This window comes from Pectinophora gossypiella, chromosome Z (genome assembly GCF_024362695.1).
Source record: "Pectinophora gossypiella chromosome Z, ilPecGoss1.1, whole genome shotgun sequence".
Classification (NCBI taxonomy): Eukaryota; Metazoa; Arthropoda; class Insecta; order Lepidoptera; family Gelechiidae; genus Pectinophora; species Pectinophora gossypiella.
Window position 1 is genome coordinate 2,919,230 of NC_065433.1, and position 18,917 is coordinate 2,938,146.

The window sequence follows — 18,917 nt, forward strand, 5'->3', positions numbered from 1 at the left end:
ATCAATGCGTGTTATTACAGGAGAGCATTAGTGGACCTATAATAGTGCTACAAACCAAAATACACAAGTTCATTGCACTCGTACCGTAGAACACGCAAGTTTTCAAAAATTCTATGACCAAGAATTCTATTGGAACAGATTCCCCAAATCTTTTATTTACTGGAACGATTTATAATATTGTTTTAATAAGAAAATAAAAAAATAAAAAAACAATAGGTTAAAATAGCTAGATAAAAATTGACACACAGATACATAATATAAGGCGAAGTTTGTTGGTAGCGCTCATAGAGATATAATAGATACCCCAAAAAGGGCGTGCATTTACCAAATTTGATGTCCTTAGAAAATCTTTAAGTGCTACAATTTACTCTGAACCGGCGCTATGAAAAGATTGACGAATGTGGAGGAAGCAAGAGAAGTATTTCAGGATCGAAGGAAATGGAATTCCATACCTTAGTCTCTGCTTAGGAATTAGGCGTAGGTTTATGCATGTAGATACTTAATCTAACAGGAAGCTCGGTGAGATGTGGATGGTTTAGTTCATCTTGCGATGGGTGTGAGGTGTTTAATTCATAAGTCTGTCTACCCCAATTGGGATATAGTCGCGAGCTTATGTTGTAGTGCTTTCTGGAAATAGACTTAGTGAAATGACCGTGATAAACAAACGGGCTAAGTACATAAGTGGGCAAATGCGAGCATCTATGTCGAAAAAAAAAAAAAAAAAAACTACACTAGAGATTTTGCAGTGCACTTGAACATTCAACAACTTGAGTTTTCGGCTATTGCCCCTTGAGTCGGGAACTTTGCGGACGAGAAACTTCGCCGTCCGTGCCGCTTCCACGAACGGCAGATCAGCAAAGTTGCAGAATCTGTGCCAATCCTTACAGAGCTTACGCCGACACTTACCTTAGTAGACGGTCGACATGGCAATTCTCTAGTGACGTGACGTTTTCAATATCGATATATTTTTATTATGTATGTAACGAAATGTGAATAAAATAATATCACGTTTTCATTTAAGTTAATATTTATTCATCTGAATCATCTAACGTATCGCTACAAAAACTTAAAGAATCTTCGTCACCGGTATCTCCGACTTATATAATAAAATCTTCCATTTCATTTTCCATTGAATTATTATTATCGTATATTTAAGGCTCTAATAGTACAAAATAAAGATATTATTATTATTATTATTATAATTATTGGTTTTTTTGCTTGAACTCGCGACGAAAATGCAACCGTAGCCATTTTTAAAACACAATAGTAATAAATTATGTGAGCGAGATTATAATCGATAAACGCGGTCGATACGGACTCGTGCGACACTAAGACTAAGACGCCGCGGGGACTGTGCGGGTGTGCGGGGCGACCCCGCCTCCGCGGCTCACCTCATGCCCCGATTGCCATGTCGACCTGTCGTCAACAGTATCTTATTACCTACAGTTGAAAATATTCAAGTTTCCAGTTTCGCAGACAAGCAGAATATGGAAATAAGGAAATATCCTATAACATAATGCTGCGGAACAAAGTAAAGTAATTTTAGTTTCACAGCACTAAAACTAGTGCCGTGTTTCACTTATGATAACTATACAAAAAAGATTTATACAATCTACGTACAGTCATGAGCAATATAATGTACCCACTTTAGGACTCTGTCGCACTAACATATTTGACATTTAGTGAGACTTACAGTTCAATTTGTCAAAAAAGTTAATGTGACATGGTACCAAAGTGTATAGGTACATATTAATGCTCGTGACCGTACGAAGCTTCTAGTAAACAAGATGGCGGCTGTAAGTGATGCGGGTTGGGTACCTATTTCAAATACTTAATGATCATTTTTACCAAAACACGTGTGCCTTTTCTATGTTTATTGATTGTAGTGTATTCGCCTTAATATAATATATAAATAAATATCGGCTCGTTGCCACACACTACGTCTTCACTCCACCCCCGTACAGTTTACTTTTTAATTGTGGCCAGCGCGTAGTGCATTGCCCGAGACGACAGAATATATAAGTGAATCGATTATATCGATTCAAGTATTTTATAATATATTACATATTTATTTATATATTAATTAATTAATAAGATGTGTTTATGTACTTATGTAAACACTACAGTGATTTTAAAACATTTTTGTAAAAAATACTTTGTAATTTAAACGAAAACAGAAGAAACAGTGCCTGTTGTTTACTTACAAGAAGGCTCAATCTTAAAAAAGGAATAAATACCTTAAAAGCGCACTGGTTGGCTACTAGAGCAACGACTTTAGGCTGATTCTGAGTTAATACCGATCGGAATTTACAGTCCCAAAATCATTACTTTTTGTGTTTCTTAAAATTAGGTACTTTCAGTTCCATGCACGGAAAATTCCACGTGATGTCAACTGAGAATCATGGTTTCAATCATCATGATCTCACTAACACCCTCATACGTAAATTACAGATCATAGTCTACTATCGTGTGGGTTGTGAGGAGGATTATTACTACCCATCATCTTCATCAATTTAACAGCCACTCTCTTGTCGGTGCAGCATTTTCCATGCTACTTTTTTAGGGAAAAATAGGGCAATACTCTGTCTGACGCAAGTGCGATGGCGCCCAGAGTAGTCTATTACAAAGCCATACTAGGACTCCTGTCCTCCGCCTCTGAATAGTACTGACAGTTACTGCTGCCCTCTGTCAGGTTCCAAGTTACAGTCCCTGTGACTCGCCCCTTCCGTCCTGCATTGCCGTACCGATGGCTCCCATCTTTGGCTCTGCAACCGTTGAGGTCTTCACCCGTATTCCTGGGTGAGTGGGGTCTACCCACTAGGTTTATATTATTGAGCCACCAAAGGCCCCTCGTGGCTCATGAAATGATTACCCTTGTTTTATTTTTCAGCCGTACGTTTGCGAGTCATCGTATGTACTACTGGAATATGCCAACTCCGTCATGTTCACGTGTATGCTGCTGGAAGGACTGTATTTGAATAACGTGGTAACAGCTAACGCGTTGCGCAACAGATTCTCACCAAGGTTCAACTGCATCGTGGGTTGGGGTGTACCATTCGTACTTACGGTCATCTGGGCAGCAATTACATCATACACCTACACTGGCGATACTGTTAAGAGGTAAGTACAAATAAACCAGATTCTATTTATGTAGGAAAATCAGTTAAGGATGGAAGTCTGAGGTCAGACTGAAAGCAAAATGGCCGAGCTGTAGGAAAGTGAGAATACTATGGAGGGATAATGAATGGGAATTTGAATGTTTATGGTATGAAAGGAGGATGGTTAATGAATGGAACGTAAGGCAGTTTTAAAAAGTAAGAAAGGGGAAACCTAAAAAAGAAAAACGCAACCCTTATAGGACTTTATTGTCCGTCCGTCTGTCTGTTAGTCTGTCTATGGACTCTTTCTTCACGTGGAGGTATCAAATTGAAATTAATATCTAATACTCATGTCGCCAAAGATTAAAAAAATAAAAGGCAGCCGTTTGTAGCGGTATCAAAACCTATTTGGTACTCCCCATAGACCTTTTTTTTTGTTTGGGTTTTCCCGGAAGGGCAAGGCAAAGGAAACGATGCCCATACAGTCAAGTCTTTTTTTTAATAATGATTATTAATGAAATGATGAAAGGTGGTGACAATAAATGATGAATCCTAAGCCCCATCCTCAGAGCAGACTCCTTCTCCGAACTCCAAAAGAATTAACTTAAAAATCCGCATAAACTTTCGAGTTATTGAGCGGCTTCTTGGCACGAAGCGAAAATGGATACCTAGTTACACTTTATCGCGAATATTTTCCGACTAACTTAATGTGATCGTACGTACGTACGTACGTAAACAGCCTATATACGTCCCACTGCTGGGCACAGGCCTCCCCTCAATCAACCGGAGGGGGTATGGAGCATACTCCACCACGCTGCTCCAATGCGGGTTGGTGGAGGTGTTTTTTACGGCTAATAGCCGGGACCAACGGCTTAACGTGCCCTCCGAAGCACGGAATCATCTTACTTTTTCGGACAATCAGGTGATTCAAGCCTGAAAAGTCCTTACCAAACAAAGGACAGTCTCACAAAGTGATTTCGACAATGTCCCCATCGGGAATCGAACCCGGACCTCCAGATCGTGAGCCTTACGCTCTAACCACTAGACCACGGAGGCTGTTAACTTAACTACGGTAACTTAATGTGATCATTAACCACAAAATACGACTTCGTATTATTTAGATTATTTAATGAAGAAAGCAACCCTGTCGTTCACGTTCCCGCCAAAAAGCCTCCTTTCCATAGACCAAGAATCATAAAGCCAAGAAGGAAGGTCTTACAGCACAAATAGACAATTTACTCTAAATGTTGTGTGACACCCACCGGCGATTATCCCTGTATGCACTATGGAAGTGTAAAGACAATCCCCGGTTCGTGTAGGACTATTGCAGATTATTCGCTATTGGTTTTATTATTACATTACATCTTATTACATAAACTGCCTATATACGTCCCACTGATGGGCACAGGCCTCCCCTCAATCAACCGGAGGGGGTATGGAGCATACTCCACCATGCTGCTCCACTGCGGGTTGGTGGAGGTGTTTTTACGGTTAATAGCCGGGACCAACGGCTTAACGTGCCCTCCGAAGCACGGAATCATCTTACTTTTTCGGACAATCAGGTGATTCAAGCCTGAAAAGTCCTTACCAAACAAAGGACAGTCTCACAAAGTGATCTCGACAATGTCCCCATCGGGAATTGAACCCGGACCTCCAGATCGTGAGCCTAACGCTCTAACCACTAGACCACGGAGGCTGTCACATCTTATTATTTTTTTATTATTATTATTACATGTTATTAAGGTGTTATTACTTTTGCAGCTGCTGGTACGGATACAACTTCTCATACATTTACTGGATTCTGCAAGGACCTCGGCTGTTTGTATGCTTGGTAAGTACCTACGTGTTTTGTTTAGACTGACTAATAAACGGTAATCTTACTAATATTATAAATGTGAAAGTTTGTGAGTATGAATGTTTGTTACTCTTTCACGCAAAAACTACTGAATGGATTTTAATAAAACTTTACAATAATGTAGCTTATACATCAGAATCCCATCCTATGGCCGGTCATAGGATGGGTGAACACAAAAAAAAAACATCTCGTGTTCCTCCGTCCTTCAGAAAGCACGTTAAGCCGTTGGTCCCGGCTGCATTAGCAGTCGTTAATAACCATCAATCCGCATTGGGCCCGCGTGGTGGTCTAAGGCCCGATCTCCCTATCCATCCATAAGGAAGGCCCGTGCCCAGCAGTGGGGACGTTAATTGGCTGGTGATGATAAAACATCAGAATACCACACAGGGTACAATTTATAAAGATATTGTGTGAATTGTACAAAATGTAAGTAGGAAAAATCTACCAGGAAATTCTTACCGCGGAAACTGAAATCCACGCGGAAGAAGTTGCGGGCGGCCGCTAGTATGATTCATAATAATTCATTTATTCGCCTTAAGAAGTTATTAAGTCCAATTGAGAACCTCCTCCTTTTTTGAAGTCGGTAAAAATGGTAGGTACAGTTTGCAGGTGGTCAGCATGTAGCATTAGGTCAACATTTTTTGGGTAAAAATAAGTGAGGCTAATCCTAAAACCATTTAATACACCTGGTTTAATAATAAATGGTTTGTTGCAGTGCAATTTCATCTTCATGATCAGCATTATGCGCGTGATCATCAAAAAACTTCGTCAGTCTACCGATTCGGAGCTTGTACGCGCACAGTAAGTTTTTTTTTTTAATTAATCGACTGAGTATAAATTTATCTGACTGAGGATAAAAAAGTTATTATTCCAAATTAAATTCTACTTGATATCAACTTAGAATCATTGTCTGAATCATCCAAGAAAGTTTTTGTTACGGTGTTTCTAACTACAGGCTATTTAAGAAGCCAAAGAAAGTCCTGGGAACTTATATCAAAATGCAAAGACAATGAAGGAATAAAAAACAGTATTAAAAGAGATTTTATATAAAAGATTGTGCTATCTTGCACAATTAGTCGCCGCCAGTTAGTTAACCGCCGGATTGTACTGTGTCTATCATCCATTTGTGTTTTGTTTTGTATGTTGTGTGCAGTAAAGTATATTTGTTTTTGATTGATTTGATTAATTGGTATAGCTTTTAGATTTTACTTATTTTGGTACCTTAATAAAGGAAAAGTGTTAATAGATGGACTTAGTACGCGCTTAGAACTAATCGGCTTGCCGCTTCCGTGCACTTCGTTATTTATTAATTTTACTATTCATTCTTAGTACCTACTTACTACTTGATATTTGAAATTTCAGATGCATAAGGCTAGCAAATTAAAAAACATTTCACTTTTGTTTGTAAATTTTTATGTTTGTAAATGTTTATGTTTCTAAATGTGTATGTTTGTAAATGTTTATGTTTGTTAATGTTTACGTTTGTAAATGTTTGATGCAGGAAAGCTACCAGGGCCACGCTGCTGCTTCTCCCGCTGCTGGGGACGACTAACGTGTTGAACATGCTGCAAATACCCCTGAACTCCAACGTCACCTTGTTCGCGGCTTGGAGCTACATCACGCACTTCCTGAGGTCCTTCCAAAGTTTCTTCATCGCGGTCCTTTATTGCTTCATGAACAGCGAGGTAAGGTTTTGTTATTACTACAGTCTCCGCTATCGCATGTCAGGGGCCTTTGGCAGCTCAATAATAACCGTGACACCAGGGTTGATGAGGTTGATAATCCACCTCACAACCTACACGATAGAAGAACATAGCTAATATTTTAAAAATATTGCGATATTGATTCTTGCTTAGGTTTTTAAGTATACCTACTTATTACAAAACTATTTGCAGGCCCTATTAAAATTTGTTTTAAAACAATATCGACTCGGTACTTCACATTTTATTCCAATTAGTAAGGTAGATACCTCATAATACCTTACTAATTAGGGTTGGTCTCAAATTGTCTAGGTAGCGATATGACTTGCAAAGCGACTTGATATCATTTTCACCCCTCGTCGCAAATTTACTTCGCAAAATGACTACATAGTTCGAACACATGTCCCCTCTCGACACTCTAGGCTTACAAAAAGCGTAGTTGGGCCACGTGACTTCTACAACCCGTTGCCTAGCAACCCCATACTCGCCGTAATAATAGCCCGACTGTCCGATGTCACAACGGCATAGCATTGTACCGTACCGTTAGCAAAGAATTTACAATAAAAGCTTTTGTTTATGCCCGTTTTGTCACCTGCACGGTCGATAGTCTACTGTAGTACTGCTACTTGATAGTCAAGCGGAGAACGCTTGATTTACATGGGTTCGAATCCCTAAATTTTAAACCACTACATTCGACTTTATAGTCTCAGTACTCTCAGCAGATCATATAGCTTTTGTAGTGTATTCGTCTCAATGTAATTATATAAATAAATATCGGCTCGTTGCCACACACTACGTCTTCTCTCCACCCCCGTACATACCCGTACAGTTTACTTTTTAATTGTGGCCACCGCGCAGTGCATTGCCCGAGACGACAGAATATATATGTGAATCGATTATATCGATTCAAGTATTTTATAATATATTACATATGCCTGCAGTGAGACACTGAGGGCTACTACGTATAATAATAATAATTACATTTATTTATTTATTTATAGGAAAACCAACAGCTACATCAAATAGTATAAACATAAATATAAATCACAAAAGAGCCAATTATAGGTTTCCACAGATAGACTTCGGTATATGTTGGTCATACAGCAACAATAGATAGTAAAATAAACTAGGTGCCTATACAAACATAACAAACACATTTCACGAAAAAATCAACTACGTAGTCGCCCACAATGCCCGGGATAGAAATCTGCAAGCAAAAAAATGCCTGCGATCACGTAATTACAACGCATGATACTCCTAACCAACTAATATCTTTTTGCCAATTTCCGCTTCACTGATGGCATACTACAGTTGAAGATATCAATATCAAGATCTTTTATTATGTTATTAAGGTTTCTGCCTGCTCGCCATAGAAAACTGTCCTGTCTATAGTTTTTAGATGCTAATGGTAGTGAAAATGGTGGATAAACCCTTCACATATTTATTTATATATTTAATTATACCGACGTGTATTACAAAAAGATGTGTTTATGTACTTATGTAAACACTACAGTTTTAAAAGGCGCCCGTAAATAGTAAAATGGCGTAAATGCAATATAATGTCCTAACCAAGCAGAGTCTCACAAAGTGATTTCGACGGGAATCGAACTCGGATCAGATCGTGAGCCCATCGCTCTAACCACTAGACCACGGAGGCAGTAAAGTTAATTAAAATTGAAAACAGTTCAAAATGAATTCCCGTTGTATTCTGGCTTTTGCTAGACATATTTAACGGAAATGCCTTCAGAAGTCACTTATTTCTTGTTAAAACGCCACAATGTTTGATTTCTGCTGTAAAGCCACACAAAATAACACATATTAATTCAATTTGTAATCAATTTGTTTCCTCTTCACCGGAAGCCAGCCTGTCGTGCTGACCAACTACGCGAACGAACAAATGAAAACATAACCAAGTTAACTGAATATTTATTTTCGTTTCACAATATTTTGCGTGTATTGTTTCAAGCTCTGGTTTTGACATGCAAAATGATCTAACTGTCATGCCATCAATTACATTCGAGGCGTACAGTAAATTTTAAATATATTTCATTACTCCCTGCATGATAAATTTAAACACCATTACGGGTGAGTTTAATTACTACTGATAACCTGAAGGTCCGGGTTCAATTCAAGCATCGCCTAAAATCAGTCAGATAGTTCTTTGTACGTAAAAGTAAGATGATTATGTGCTTCGGAAGGCACGGAAAGCCTTTGGTCCCGGGCTACTAGCCCAAACGCTCCAGTTGATAGAGATCTGTGGGCAACAGTGAAACGTAACGCTATTTAAATGTGTATGTATGTGGTCTTAGAGAAGTTGAAAGCCACAAAGTCAGCGGCAGGAGTAGACGGCTTCGTCATGGTCACATGACAGTCACAGTCATAAGTCATATAAATATATCATTCACAGTCACAGTCATATAAAAATATCAGTCACAGTCATGTGACTGATATTTTAAGCAAGCACCTTTAACAACGTTAGAAAGAAGCAGCTACATTGTATGAGAATGTCAAATTTTCCTTCAAATCTGTCTGTCTTGCAAACTTTTAGGGCTAATTACTTAGTTTTATGCCCTTATTAAGGGTACTTTTTTTCGGATGTTTCTAAAAGCCTATTACCTAAATGGAGCAGTTTTTAGAAATACTTTCAGGGTCCATGACAATCTCATGTGTTTATTATTCTTCGGCGAAGTATTAACAACTGTAACAATTTTGGTCGAATTTTCACTTTGACTTCCGATAACTTTTTTTTTATTTTTGTTTTGACTTTAATTTATCTTTGATTGAGCGGTACACAGCCTTAGGCATAGTTGTGAAGTAAAATAAAATAATTATTAAGAAAGGGATAGCGACAAAATGATTATTTCTGAAGTAAGGTAGAAAATCTAGAAAAAGGTACAAAATGGGTCATATCTCCTAAACCGTAAATAATTGCTGAACATACATGGGGGTGTTTCTGGTAGCTAATGAGCCCCTCTATCTAATTTTTCATTTTGAACCTGAACTTCTGGGCCAGCCTGTATACGGGTAAGATCTGTGTACCCATTATTGTATAATACTTATATAACAAATCGAATCCTGGCCCCTGCGATACAAGCTGCGCTTAGTGCAGGGACCGCCGCAATCTGTTTTGTCATTGTTATGTATACTCTGTACCTGAATTCGTTTTTTTTTTGTCTTGTCCCCTGTTGGGTTGTAAGGCTCGAATAACAGTTTTCCACTAGCGATCTTTTGCCCATGCAATCCACTGCCATTTCCCTGTGCGGATATCAGCTTCCACAGTGTTTTTCCCAGTCAATCTCTATAGTTCTATGTTTGGAACAGTTTTAGGCTAGAAATTCTTTAATATTTGCCTCTTTAAATCTTAGCTTATAAAATACAGTCCGTTGCTATCTATACTAAGATTCGCGCGGGAAGAAAACGAAGTGGTTGAGATCTTTTGATTGCAAGTTCGGCCTTAGCTTTTGTACATTCCTTCGACAGTCCTCGTCTTTTATACGGCAGCGTCTGCGCCTCGTGAGAAGCTTGCTAACGAGCAAGACACCTTCAAGAACCCCTATCGGCATCTAAGTATCTATTCAAAAATCCGTACTGCAATATTTATTAAAACCCTTTTGTTGAAAATCTGAAAAGCGACTCCGTTAAGAGTTCATGGTAACTACGGTCTTACAGTTTTGTCTGTTGAATTATGCTTATTGTCCTAAACTCGATAGTTCTAACATAATGTTCCTAATATTAATTTCTTTTAATAAGTAGTGACTTCAGCTTCACGCAGTCGATATTCACTGCATGAAGTTCTGACTTCAACTTCACGCATTTGACATTGACTGCATACAGTCGTGACTTCAATTCATGCAGTCGATATTGACTACATGCAGTAGTGACTGCAACTTCACGCAGTAGACATTGCATACAGTCGTGACTTCAACTTCATGCGGTCGGCTGCAGTCCTGAAGTATCGACTGTAGACGACATTATTTTTATTACTCGATTTATGTTATTACCATGGAATAGAAGGAGGATGGAAAACCCTAATGCGTATTTTGTATGAGAGCCGCTGTCGCCGGTTCAACCCGGCTCTCTTTTACTACTACTCCTACAAACATAACTACGATAGCTCAAAAATTCTATAGCCACTGACAATGTATTTTATCATTACTTTCCGTAAGATACTGCATAAGTACATAAATATTGTTTTGATAAATAGCCGATAATACTAGTAAGGTTTTTAGCTTTTCTGTGATAACGGATATCCTTGCATGATGGATATCTGATTTTTTCTTGCAGGTTTATTTATTTATTTAGGTTAGGTTATATATAATACACAATACGACCTTTTAATATACTCATCGATCATCCATCGAATCCATTTTGCATGCTTCAATATATTCACAGCCAAGCTCTACACTGTCTGACTCTCAGCATGGCTTTCGCCCGGGGCGTCGTACACTCACAAATCTCTTGTGTTTTATTCAGGACACAAGGTCTGCCGTGGTTGCTAGAGTAGACGAGCAGGTGGGGTTGCTGATGTTGGTAATCCACCTCACAACCCACACGATAAAAGAAGCTGACAATTATTTTCAACATAAAAAGTTGTTGTGAAACTCGTATACAGTCCAATTCAGTGGTTTTGAGCCAGAGACGGGAATCGAACCTGTTTTTTTCACAGGGTCCGCTTACCTAACGTGAAGATTTGACAGGTCCGGTTTTTTACAGAAGCGATCGCCTGTCTGACCTTCCAACCCGCGAAGGGAAAATCAGCCCAAAACAGGTTACGTCATATACCTCTAAAATGCATTTCTCGGAAACGTGGGTTTCCTCACGATGTTTTCCTTCACCGCTGAGCACGTGATAATAATTTATGATCCAAACATGAATTCGAAAATAAATTCGACAGTCATCCAAACCTGTGACCTCAACTTGAGAGGCAAGCGTTCTACCAACTGGGCTACCACGGCTTCCGCATACCAAACAACTTAAGTTCTTTTAATGTCATGCCTAATTGAAGATTTTCTTTGAATCTTCACTAAGTACTTACTTACATGATCGGACAAAGACGGAGCACCGACGGCTCTCGTCCGATGTAGACTACGCAATAGTATAATATGACCATAATTACTATGATTATGACGTCATTAGTTGCTGCATTCTGGTTTTCTGATGTTTAGAGCAATAATGACAAACGCACATCAGCTATTTCTTGTTCTATTTCTTTCCAGGTGCAAGAGGTACTCAAAAAGGATTACCGTGATCGCCAGGCGATGCGTGCCACCGCCAGGCGCAGGGAAAGACGATATCGCGACTACTTTTTCAATTTTGTCATGGACCAACCGAAACGCACCCAACCTGGCCCTCCGCCTGCCGCCAGCGAGAAGTTTGTTTTACTCAAGTTTCTTTTATAATCATAGACCTTGTATAACAAATAGACAAACACATCTGTAAAAAACGAGGAGCTCGGTGGCGCAGCGGTAAACGCGCTCGGTCTGCGATTGTTGAAGTTAAGGAACTTTCGCAAAGGCCGGTCATAGGATGGGTGACCACAAAAAAAAGTTTTCATCTCGAGCTCCTCCGTGCTTCGGAAGGCACGTTAAGCCGTTGGTCCCGGCTGCATTAGCAGTCGTTAATAACCATCAATCCGCACTGGGCCCACGTGATGGTTTAAAGCCCGATCTCCCTATCCATCCATAGGGAAGGCCCGTGCCCCAGCAGTGGGGACGTTAATGGGCTGATGATGATGATAATGATCTGTAAAACAGTGTCCACGGCGTATCTTGTCACTAGCGACGGCGTGCAACAACACTGTACAACTGATATTGCACTTTGTTTGAACTGCCAAAACATCTTTATTTGAGGGAATGAACTAATACTATCATAATAATTTAATCACAACACGGTTCGGACGCATTTTAAGAAAATCTCCTTAGCGAATGTGAGTCAATTTGTTTATAATACCTAAATATACAGGCTGTTAGTGACACCGTAACGAAAACTTTGAGATTTAGAATTTTCCGTCGCACTAACACCCTGTGTTAGAAAGAACGTTTAATTCAATGCAATTAGTGTTTAAACAGTTTGCAATAGCTTCAATGCGCGGTACGAGTTAGATCTGTCAAAGTACAGAAGCCAGTGTTGTGCGAGCATAAAAAAAAAACAAAAATATTTATACTGCAAAATTGTTAGCACTTTTTGAACGTCAAAAATTAAATCACATATTAAGTAACTAGCTGTAAAACTGATGATGATGTCCCCCCAGACGTATCCGTCGACGGCGACACCCTTAGCTAGTGTTAGCCTGGGCTCTTGCATGGGCGCGGGCGTGACTAGCAAAACCAAATTTAGTTTTGAAAGTCCTGTTGCAAGAAGCACAATAGAGAGTCTCATTTGAGCTGTAAAACTACTACCACATCGGAAGCTGCTGAGGGAAAGACGTGGGTAGAAAACCTCCTAGCACAGCATCCTTCAAAGGCATTTAAATAGTCTTTCCATCTTCTTTTGGCCCATCTGCCGCGACGGCCATTTATAGGTACCCATTGCGTGGGCGCGCAGCTATCCGGGTGCATGGAGTATTTTAACCGATCACCGTAATAGTTAGTATCTGATGTTTCTCAGGCATCCGCTATCGACCTACCGAGTCGACATGAGCGGCGAGAATGACGAAAAAACGACCAGGTGGATGATGTTAAGGAAACTCCAGATCAAACGCGACGAATCTTTGGACAAGTTGGAATCTTTGGAAGCGCAGGTGGAGGCACAACTGGAAACCCCATTCGGCCCTGACGACAGCCCTGAGTAAGTAAATGTGGGGTCATTTACATCGAACTAATAATGTCTAGGCACGCCAACATCTCTTTCGTAGTTGTAAACGCTTGGCTCTTGCGATGACGTTGCGAATTTGATATATTACTTTACTATGTTTAAAACACAGTGCTTTGCGAACTAATTAAAGCGCAGCAAATGCAATAATATGTAATAGATATAATACTTATTCTTACGTTTTTTGTGGAATTTGATTCTTGATTGTGAATGGAGTTATTTAGGTCGTGAGTGTCTGAGGTTCCGCGAGATGATGTGTGAAATATGTTTTGACTTAAGTTAATTTATGTGTACTTATGTTTCAAGGCGCAATGCCGCTTCTACATTGTAATGTCGTGAAATGTAAATAAAGAAATTATTGACTTCAAATGTTCGTATGTGTCTCTAATTGTTTGTTATAGGGAAATTAACGACGGTTTTGATACCAGGCCCGTAACTCCGGAATCCGACGTCTCCAACGAGGATCGGATTGAAAAAGTGGTGATAGAACACGATCCCAAACATCCACCTCGGTCGCGTTCTCCACCTCCTCCACCGAAGATCATCATATTTAAAGATGCTGGCGATGACGGACCCGTAATTGGACCTATCATTGATGATCCTAACTACAACCCCGACGACCCTGATTTAGATGATGTGTTTGTTTAAGTCGGAAAGTATGTTACTTTAATTTGTATACCTACTTATCTTACTGCGCATGTCATAAAAGATCTTTTAATAATAATTTATTTATTACAAATAACTACAGCGAAAGAAAAATACAAAGTATAGGTTGTAAAGGAGATACAAAAAAGAAATGATTCTCTGACCCCAAACTTTGATTATCAATTGTCGACCTTGAAAGTCATCTATAAGTATCGATAGCTGATTAAGATCAAAACTATCGTTACATTGGTATTGCTTCTATCTTGCATAGCCTATCGACAGACTATAGATAGTGGTTATCAATAGGCAACACTATGGCTATCGAATGAGGGGCAAGACAAGTGTATAATTATATTACCTGCCATGCATGGTACAAAACCAGGTATGCTCAAAAGTGACAGCTAAAATTTCAAGGTTAACCGCGCTGACGTCATCTCACCCTCCATTGCCATTTTGTAAAAAAAAATTACCCACGCCTACATAAACTGCCTATATACGTCCCACTACTGGGCACAGGCCTCCCCTCAATCAACCGGAGGGGGTATGGAGCATACTCCACCACGCTGCTCCACTGCGGGTTGGTGGAGGTGTTTTTACGGCTAATAGCCGGGACCAACGGCTTAACGTGCCTTCCGAAGCACGGAATCATCTTACTTTTTCGGACAATCAGGTGATTCAAGCCTGAAAAGCCCTTACCAAACAAAGGACAGTCTCACAAAGTGATTTCGACAATGTCCCCATCGGGAATCGAACCCGGACCTCCAGATCTTGAGCCTAACGCTCTAACCACTAGACCACGGACCCACGCCTAATGTTTTTAATTTGCAAGGCGATTTTGAAGTTTTAGGAAAAGATTTAGGAATACTTACAGTTTTAATTTTATACAGTTATAATTTATAATTATATATGTTACAAGTGATAGTAATGAAGTGCGTTGGTCAGTAATTCGCTTAATTTTCAATAATAAAATTTAAGTTCTAGGAATGTTGGTTGGAGATACGCATTTAATCGTAACGCTTACGTCATCAAACGGCAAGCAATGGCGGCTTTTCATACGATTGAGCCTACCTGGAGGAGCTCGGTGGCGCAGCGGTAAACGCGCTCGGTCTGCGATTGTTGAAGTTAAGCAACTTTCGCAAAGGCCGGTCATAGGATGGGTGACCACAAAAAAAAGTTTTCATCTCGAGCTCTTCCATGCTTCGGAAAGCACGTTAAGCCGTTGGTCCCGGCTGGATTAGCAGTCGTTAATAACCACCAATCCGCACTGGGCCCGCGTGGTGGTTTAAGGCCCGATCTCCCTATCCATCCATAGGGAAGGCCCGTGCCCCAGCAGTGGGGACGTTAATGGGCTGGTGATGATGAGCATACCTGGGGAGCGGGAATATCAAACTCTTCACTTAGCATAGAATCGCGCGATCATGTTCACGACGAACTAGCGATTTCTGCCGAAGTAACATTTTGAATGTTGCATGAATTGCCGAGATTTAAGTTATTATCGAGGTTTAGGGAATTTTGAGTGATTTATTTACCGACATACTAACTACTTATTCTCTGTTTTAGTGGTCCGATGTTGTCTTTAACAACGGAGGAGCCATACCGCAACGACAAAACCATCCACCACGACCCGCGGACGAGGAGCCAAGTACCATAATATTCCTTATAAAAAAAGGAAATAGCATTTTAAAAAACCAAAAAAAAATCGATGTTAAAAAATATGTACTCGTTGTGAAACAAAAATATTCCTAATGTAACTTATTCTAGTCCATATTTAAAAGTTTTAAATAACTGTTAGGATTCTCTGTTTACTTATACTTAGGAAAAGAGAAAAGGCTATATTTAGCATTGACTGAAGAATTGTTATACTTAACTTTTTACACCTAACCCTTTCCATACTACTTAATAATAATATTATATAAAATTATTATAATATGTATGCCTTGTATTGAATTTTTAACTGACAATTTGATTATTGCTGATTGTAAGATCACTTTATCAATTCATTCATTAAACGGGGGATTTTCCAGGCTATAATAATAATTATAGATGGCGCTGTCCAGATTTAACCTGATTATTAACGTTTATTAAAAAAAAAAATTTACTTCTCATTCCTCTAGTTCATAATTATACAAAAATGTAGCTAATGTGCCAATACATTAGCTACATTTTTGTATAATTATGCAGCATTTATAAAAATAATTGTTCCTTCATATATGGATCAGTTTATGTAAAGAATTATGTTGCTACATATTTTGATCTGAATAATAAGAGGGTGGAAGGTGTATTCTGCCTGTGTGTAATAAAAAGGCTCATCATTTATACCCAAACACAAAGATAAAAATGCTTAAGTCTGTTATACAGGTTAAAAGAAAGCAGATTTTTACAGTGCCATGCGCCATCTATTTTTTTTTGCGGAACTTAGCCTGGAATGTTCCTCATTGGCCATCTAGTGGAAGTGCTTACTTCGGCAGTGCACTTGCACAATGGTCCAACAAACGAAACATGTTTATAATGACATAATTATCTTTTGTCTCTTTCATACTAAGCAGTATAACGTTAATGCGAAAGAGACAATGCGACATACTATATCTCTGTCCTGCAGTCATTCTAATCGTGTTACGTTTGTCGGACATAGACCTATTAGACCAAAGATCTTATATTATACAATTCGAAATGCACAATTTGAATTATACAATTCGAATTGCACAATTCGAATTACATTAATGCACAATTTGAATTATACGTACAATTCGAATTGCACAATTCGAATTACATTAATGCACAACTTGAATTATACAATTCGAATTGCGATATGCACTTCGAATTTTTGTCAAAGTGAAATAATTCTGTATGATTGTAATAAAGTGCCCTATTCTTAACATCATGTTAAACTGACCAAAATGCTGATCGAAAAGTTCTTATCATTTGTTTTTCCGGCATATTACACTCTATTGTTGTGTGCAACATCTTATTATTTAATTTTCTTATTTTATAATATAAGATCTTTGATTATTTTAAAGTTGCGGGTGTTAACCTACGAGTTTTTTTTTTTTAAATAGTAGAGATGCGCCTATACGTAATATATATATTTAATGAATATGAATATATATATTCCACCGAACTTTTTCGTTGAAAGAGTGCGTAATTTTGCTTAAACCATCTGAGATAGTAAGTAACGAAAATAACTAGTTCAGTCTATTATAAATCATGTTTTTTTTTTTTATTAAACACAGGTTTTTCGTTTAACCATCTCACCTGACAGTAAGTGAAGATGTGATTTAAAGTGGTTACACCCTAACCTAGTAATGACCTAACCACTTTATTTTTAAAATTCCATTAAGTACTGTAATGTTTCCTGGAATACGTTATTTATATTATATTCATATACGACACCTAAATATTCGGTTTAGGTACTGAATACCGAATATTCGGCGCATCTCTAATAAATAGTGGATTATTGAGCAATGTGAACAAATATCGACGAGTTCCGTCCATATTTATTACTTGCCAATCCTACTAACACCCATTCTATCTTATTAATTACCTATATCAACCTATTTATCTTAGTGTCATTGTACTTGACAATAATTAATTATTTTAAGTAGTAGCCTGTACTATAGAAGATATTTCACATGGCTTTACTAATTCCGTAAAAAAATATTCCCTAAGTCATTATTTACATCACCTTTAAATTTAGTAAAAAAAATTAGGATATAATTTATTATTATTAAGTTAAATATCAATTGTCGATTCGACCAAATTAAAATCAAAAGGTGCTATTTGATTTATAATTTACACTTGCTAATAGTACCTTTGAACTATCAAAACTACTGTGTACACCTACCTAATAAAATGTACCTTTTATTTTTTTGAAACCCCATAACAAACGACACACAGACGGACGACAGTGTTTCGTACGTCATCAGACCTCATACATACGAACTAAGAAATAAAGCGATTCAATTTAGGAACCTAAAATGAGATATATGGAAACTGTTTATCCGGCTGGGAATTAATAGGCTGACTCATCGTGAAATCTGAGGCGACTACTTACCTACTGATAGAATTGTTTACTTCTATGGCCAATTTTTTATTGTATCTTTTATACTAAATATAATCTATTATGAAGGTTGTTGTAATGAAAATGAGATTGAAAATGTTGTAATTCTAAGTATTAACAATGTTTCTACTTATATTTTGATTACAATTTAGCTTAAGTAGATCCGTATTGTAAGTTATTTTTGCTCAACATTTATTTATTATTATTACAACCTGTATATCAAGTATTTTCTTAATAATACAAGATATTTATAGTACATATAGATGTACCTCCGACCCCAATAAGCTTATGTTACGTCTATAAACCTATTATTGCATATTTTAAAATAATTAAGTAGACAACACAAATATATAAAGTTCTCGACAGTTTCTTTGCACATCGCTATCAAAAATAGTAAAAAAAACTACGATTAAATACGTAAATGTTATGAAAATGTGAGTAGTTAATGTTCAAGTAGGTATTTTATTCAATGTTAAGTACTTTTAAATTCATCTTTAATAAAAATGTTAAAATTGATGTTAGCATGTAAGACACTTATTCATTCTTCGCTATTGCGTTGTATTCTATACCTATATCTTAAAAACTTAAGGTTTTAATTTACGGGTAAGTAAATGTAATTTTTTTACGAGTTTAAAATATTATACAAGTATATTATAATAGTATTTATAAGAGATGCGCCGAATAATGTTTTGGACGAATATTATTCTATATAGCACATGTTTTATAACAATAAGGAGCGTAAAAATACAAGA

At 37.9% G+C, this 18,917-nt stretch overlaps 1 protein-coding gene across 1 annotated transcript in view; it reads left to right on the top strand.

Annotated features, from left to right (window-relative positions):
- The window catches only part of LOC126380208 (PDF receptor-like), a 36,369-nt gene extending 20,610 nt beyond the window's left edge, over positions 1–15,759 (top strand). Inside the window, exons 6-13 of the mRNA XM_050029464.1 lie at positions 2,891–3,120; positions 4,860–4,929; positions 5,669–5,754; positions 6,455–6,638; positions 11,870–12,024; positions 13,260–13,439; positions 13,865–14,101; positions 15,669–15,759. Of these exons, the coding sequence (XP_049885421.1) occupies positions 2,891–3,120; positions 4,860–4,929; positions 5,669–5,754; positions 6,455–6,638; positions 11,870–12,024; positions 13,260–13,439; positions 13,865–14,101; positions 15,669–15,759 (1,233 nt within the window). The remainder of the gene's footprint in view (positions 1–2,890; positions 3,121–4,859; positions 4,930–5,668; positions 5,755–6,454; positions 6,639–11,869; positions 12,025–13,259; positions 13,440–13,864; positions 14,102–15,668) is intronic.
- Positions 15,760–18,917: the final 3,158 nt, after the last annotated feature.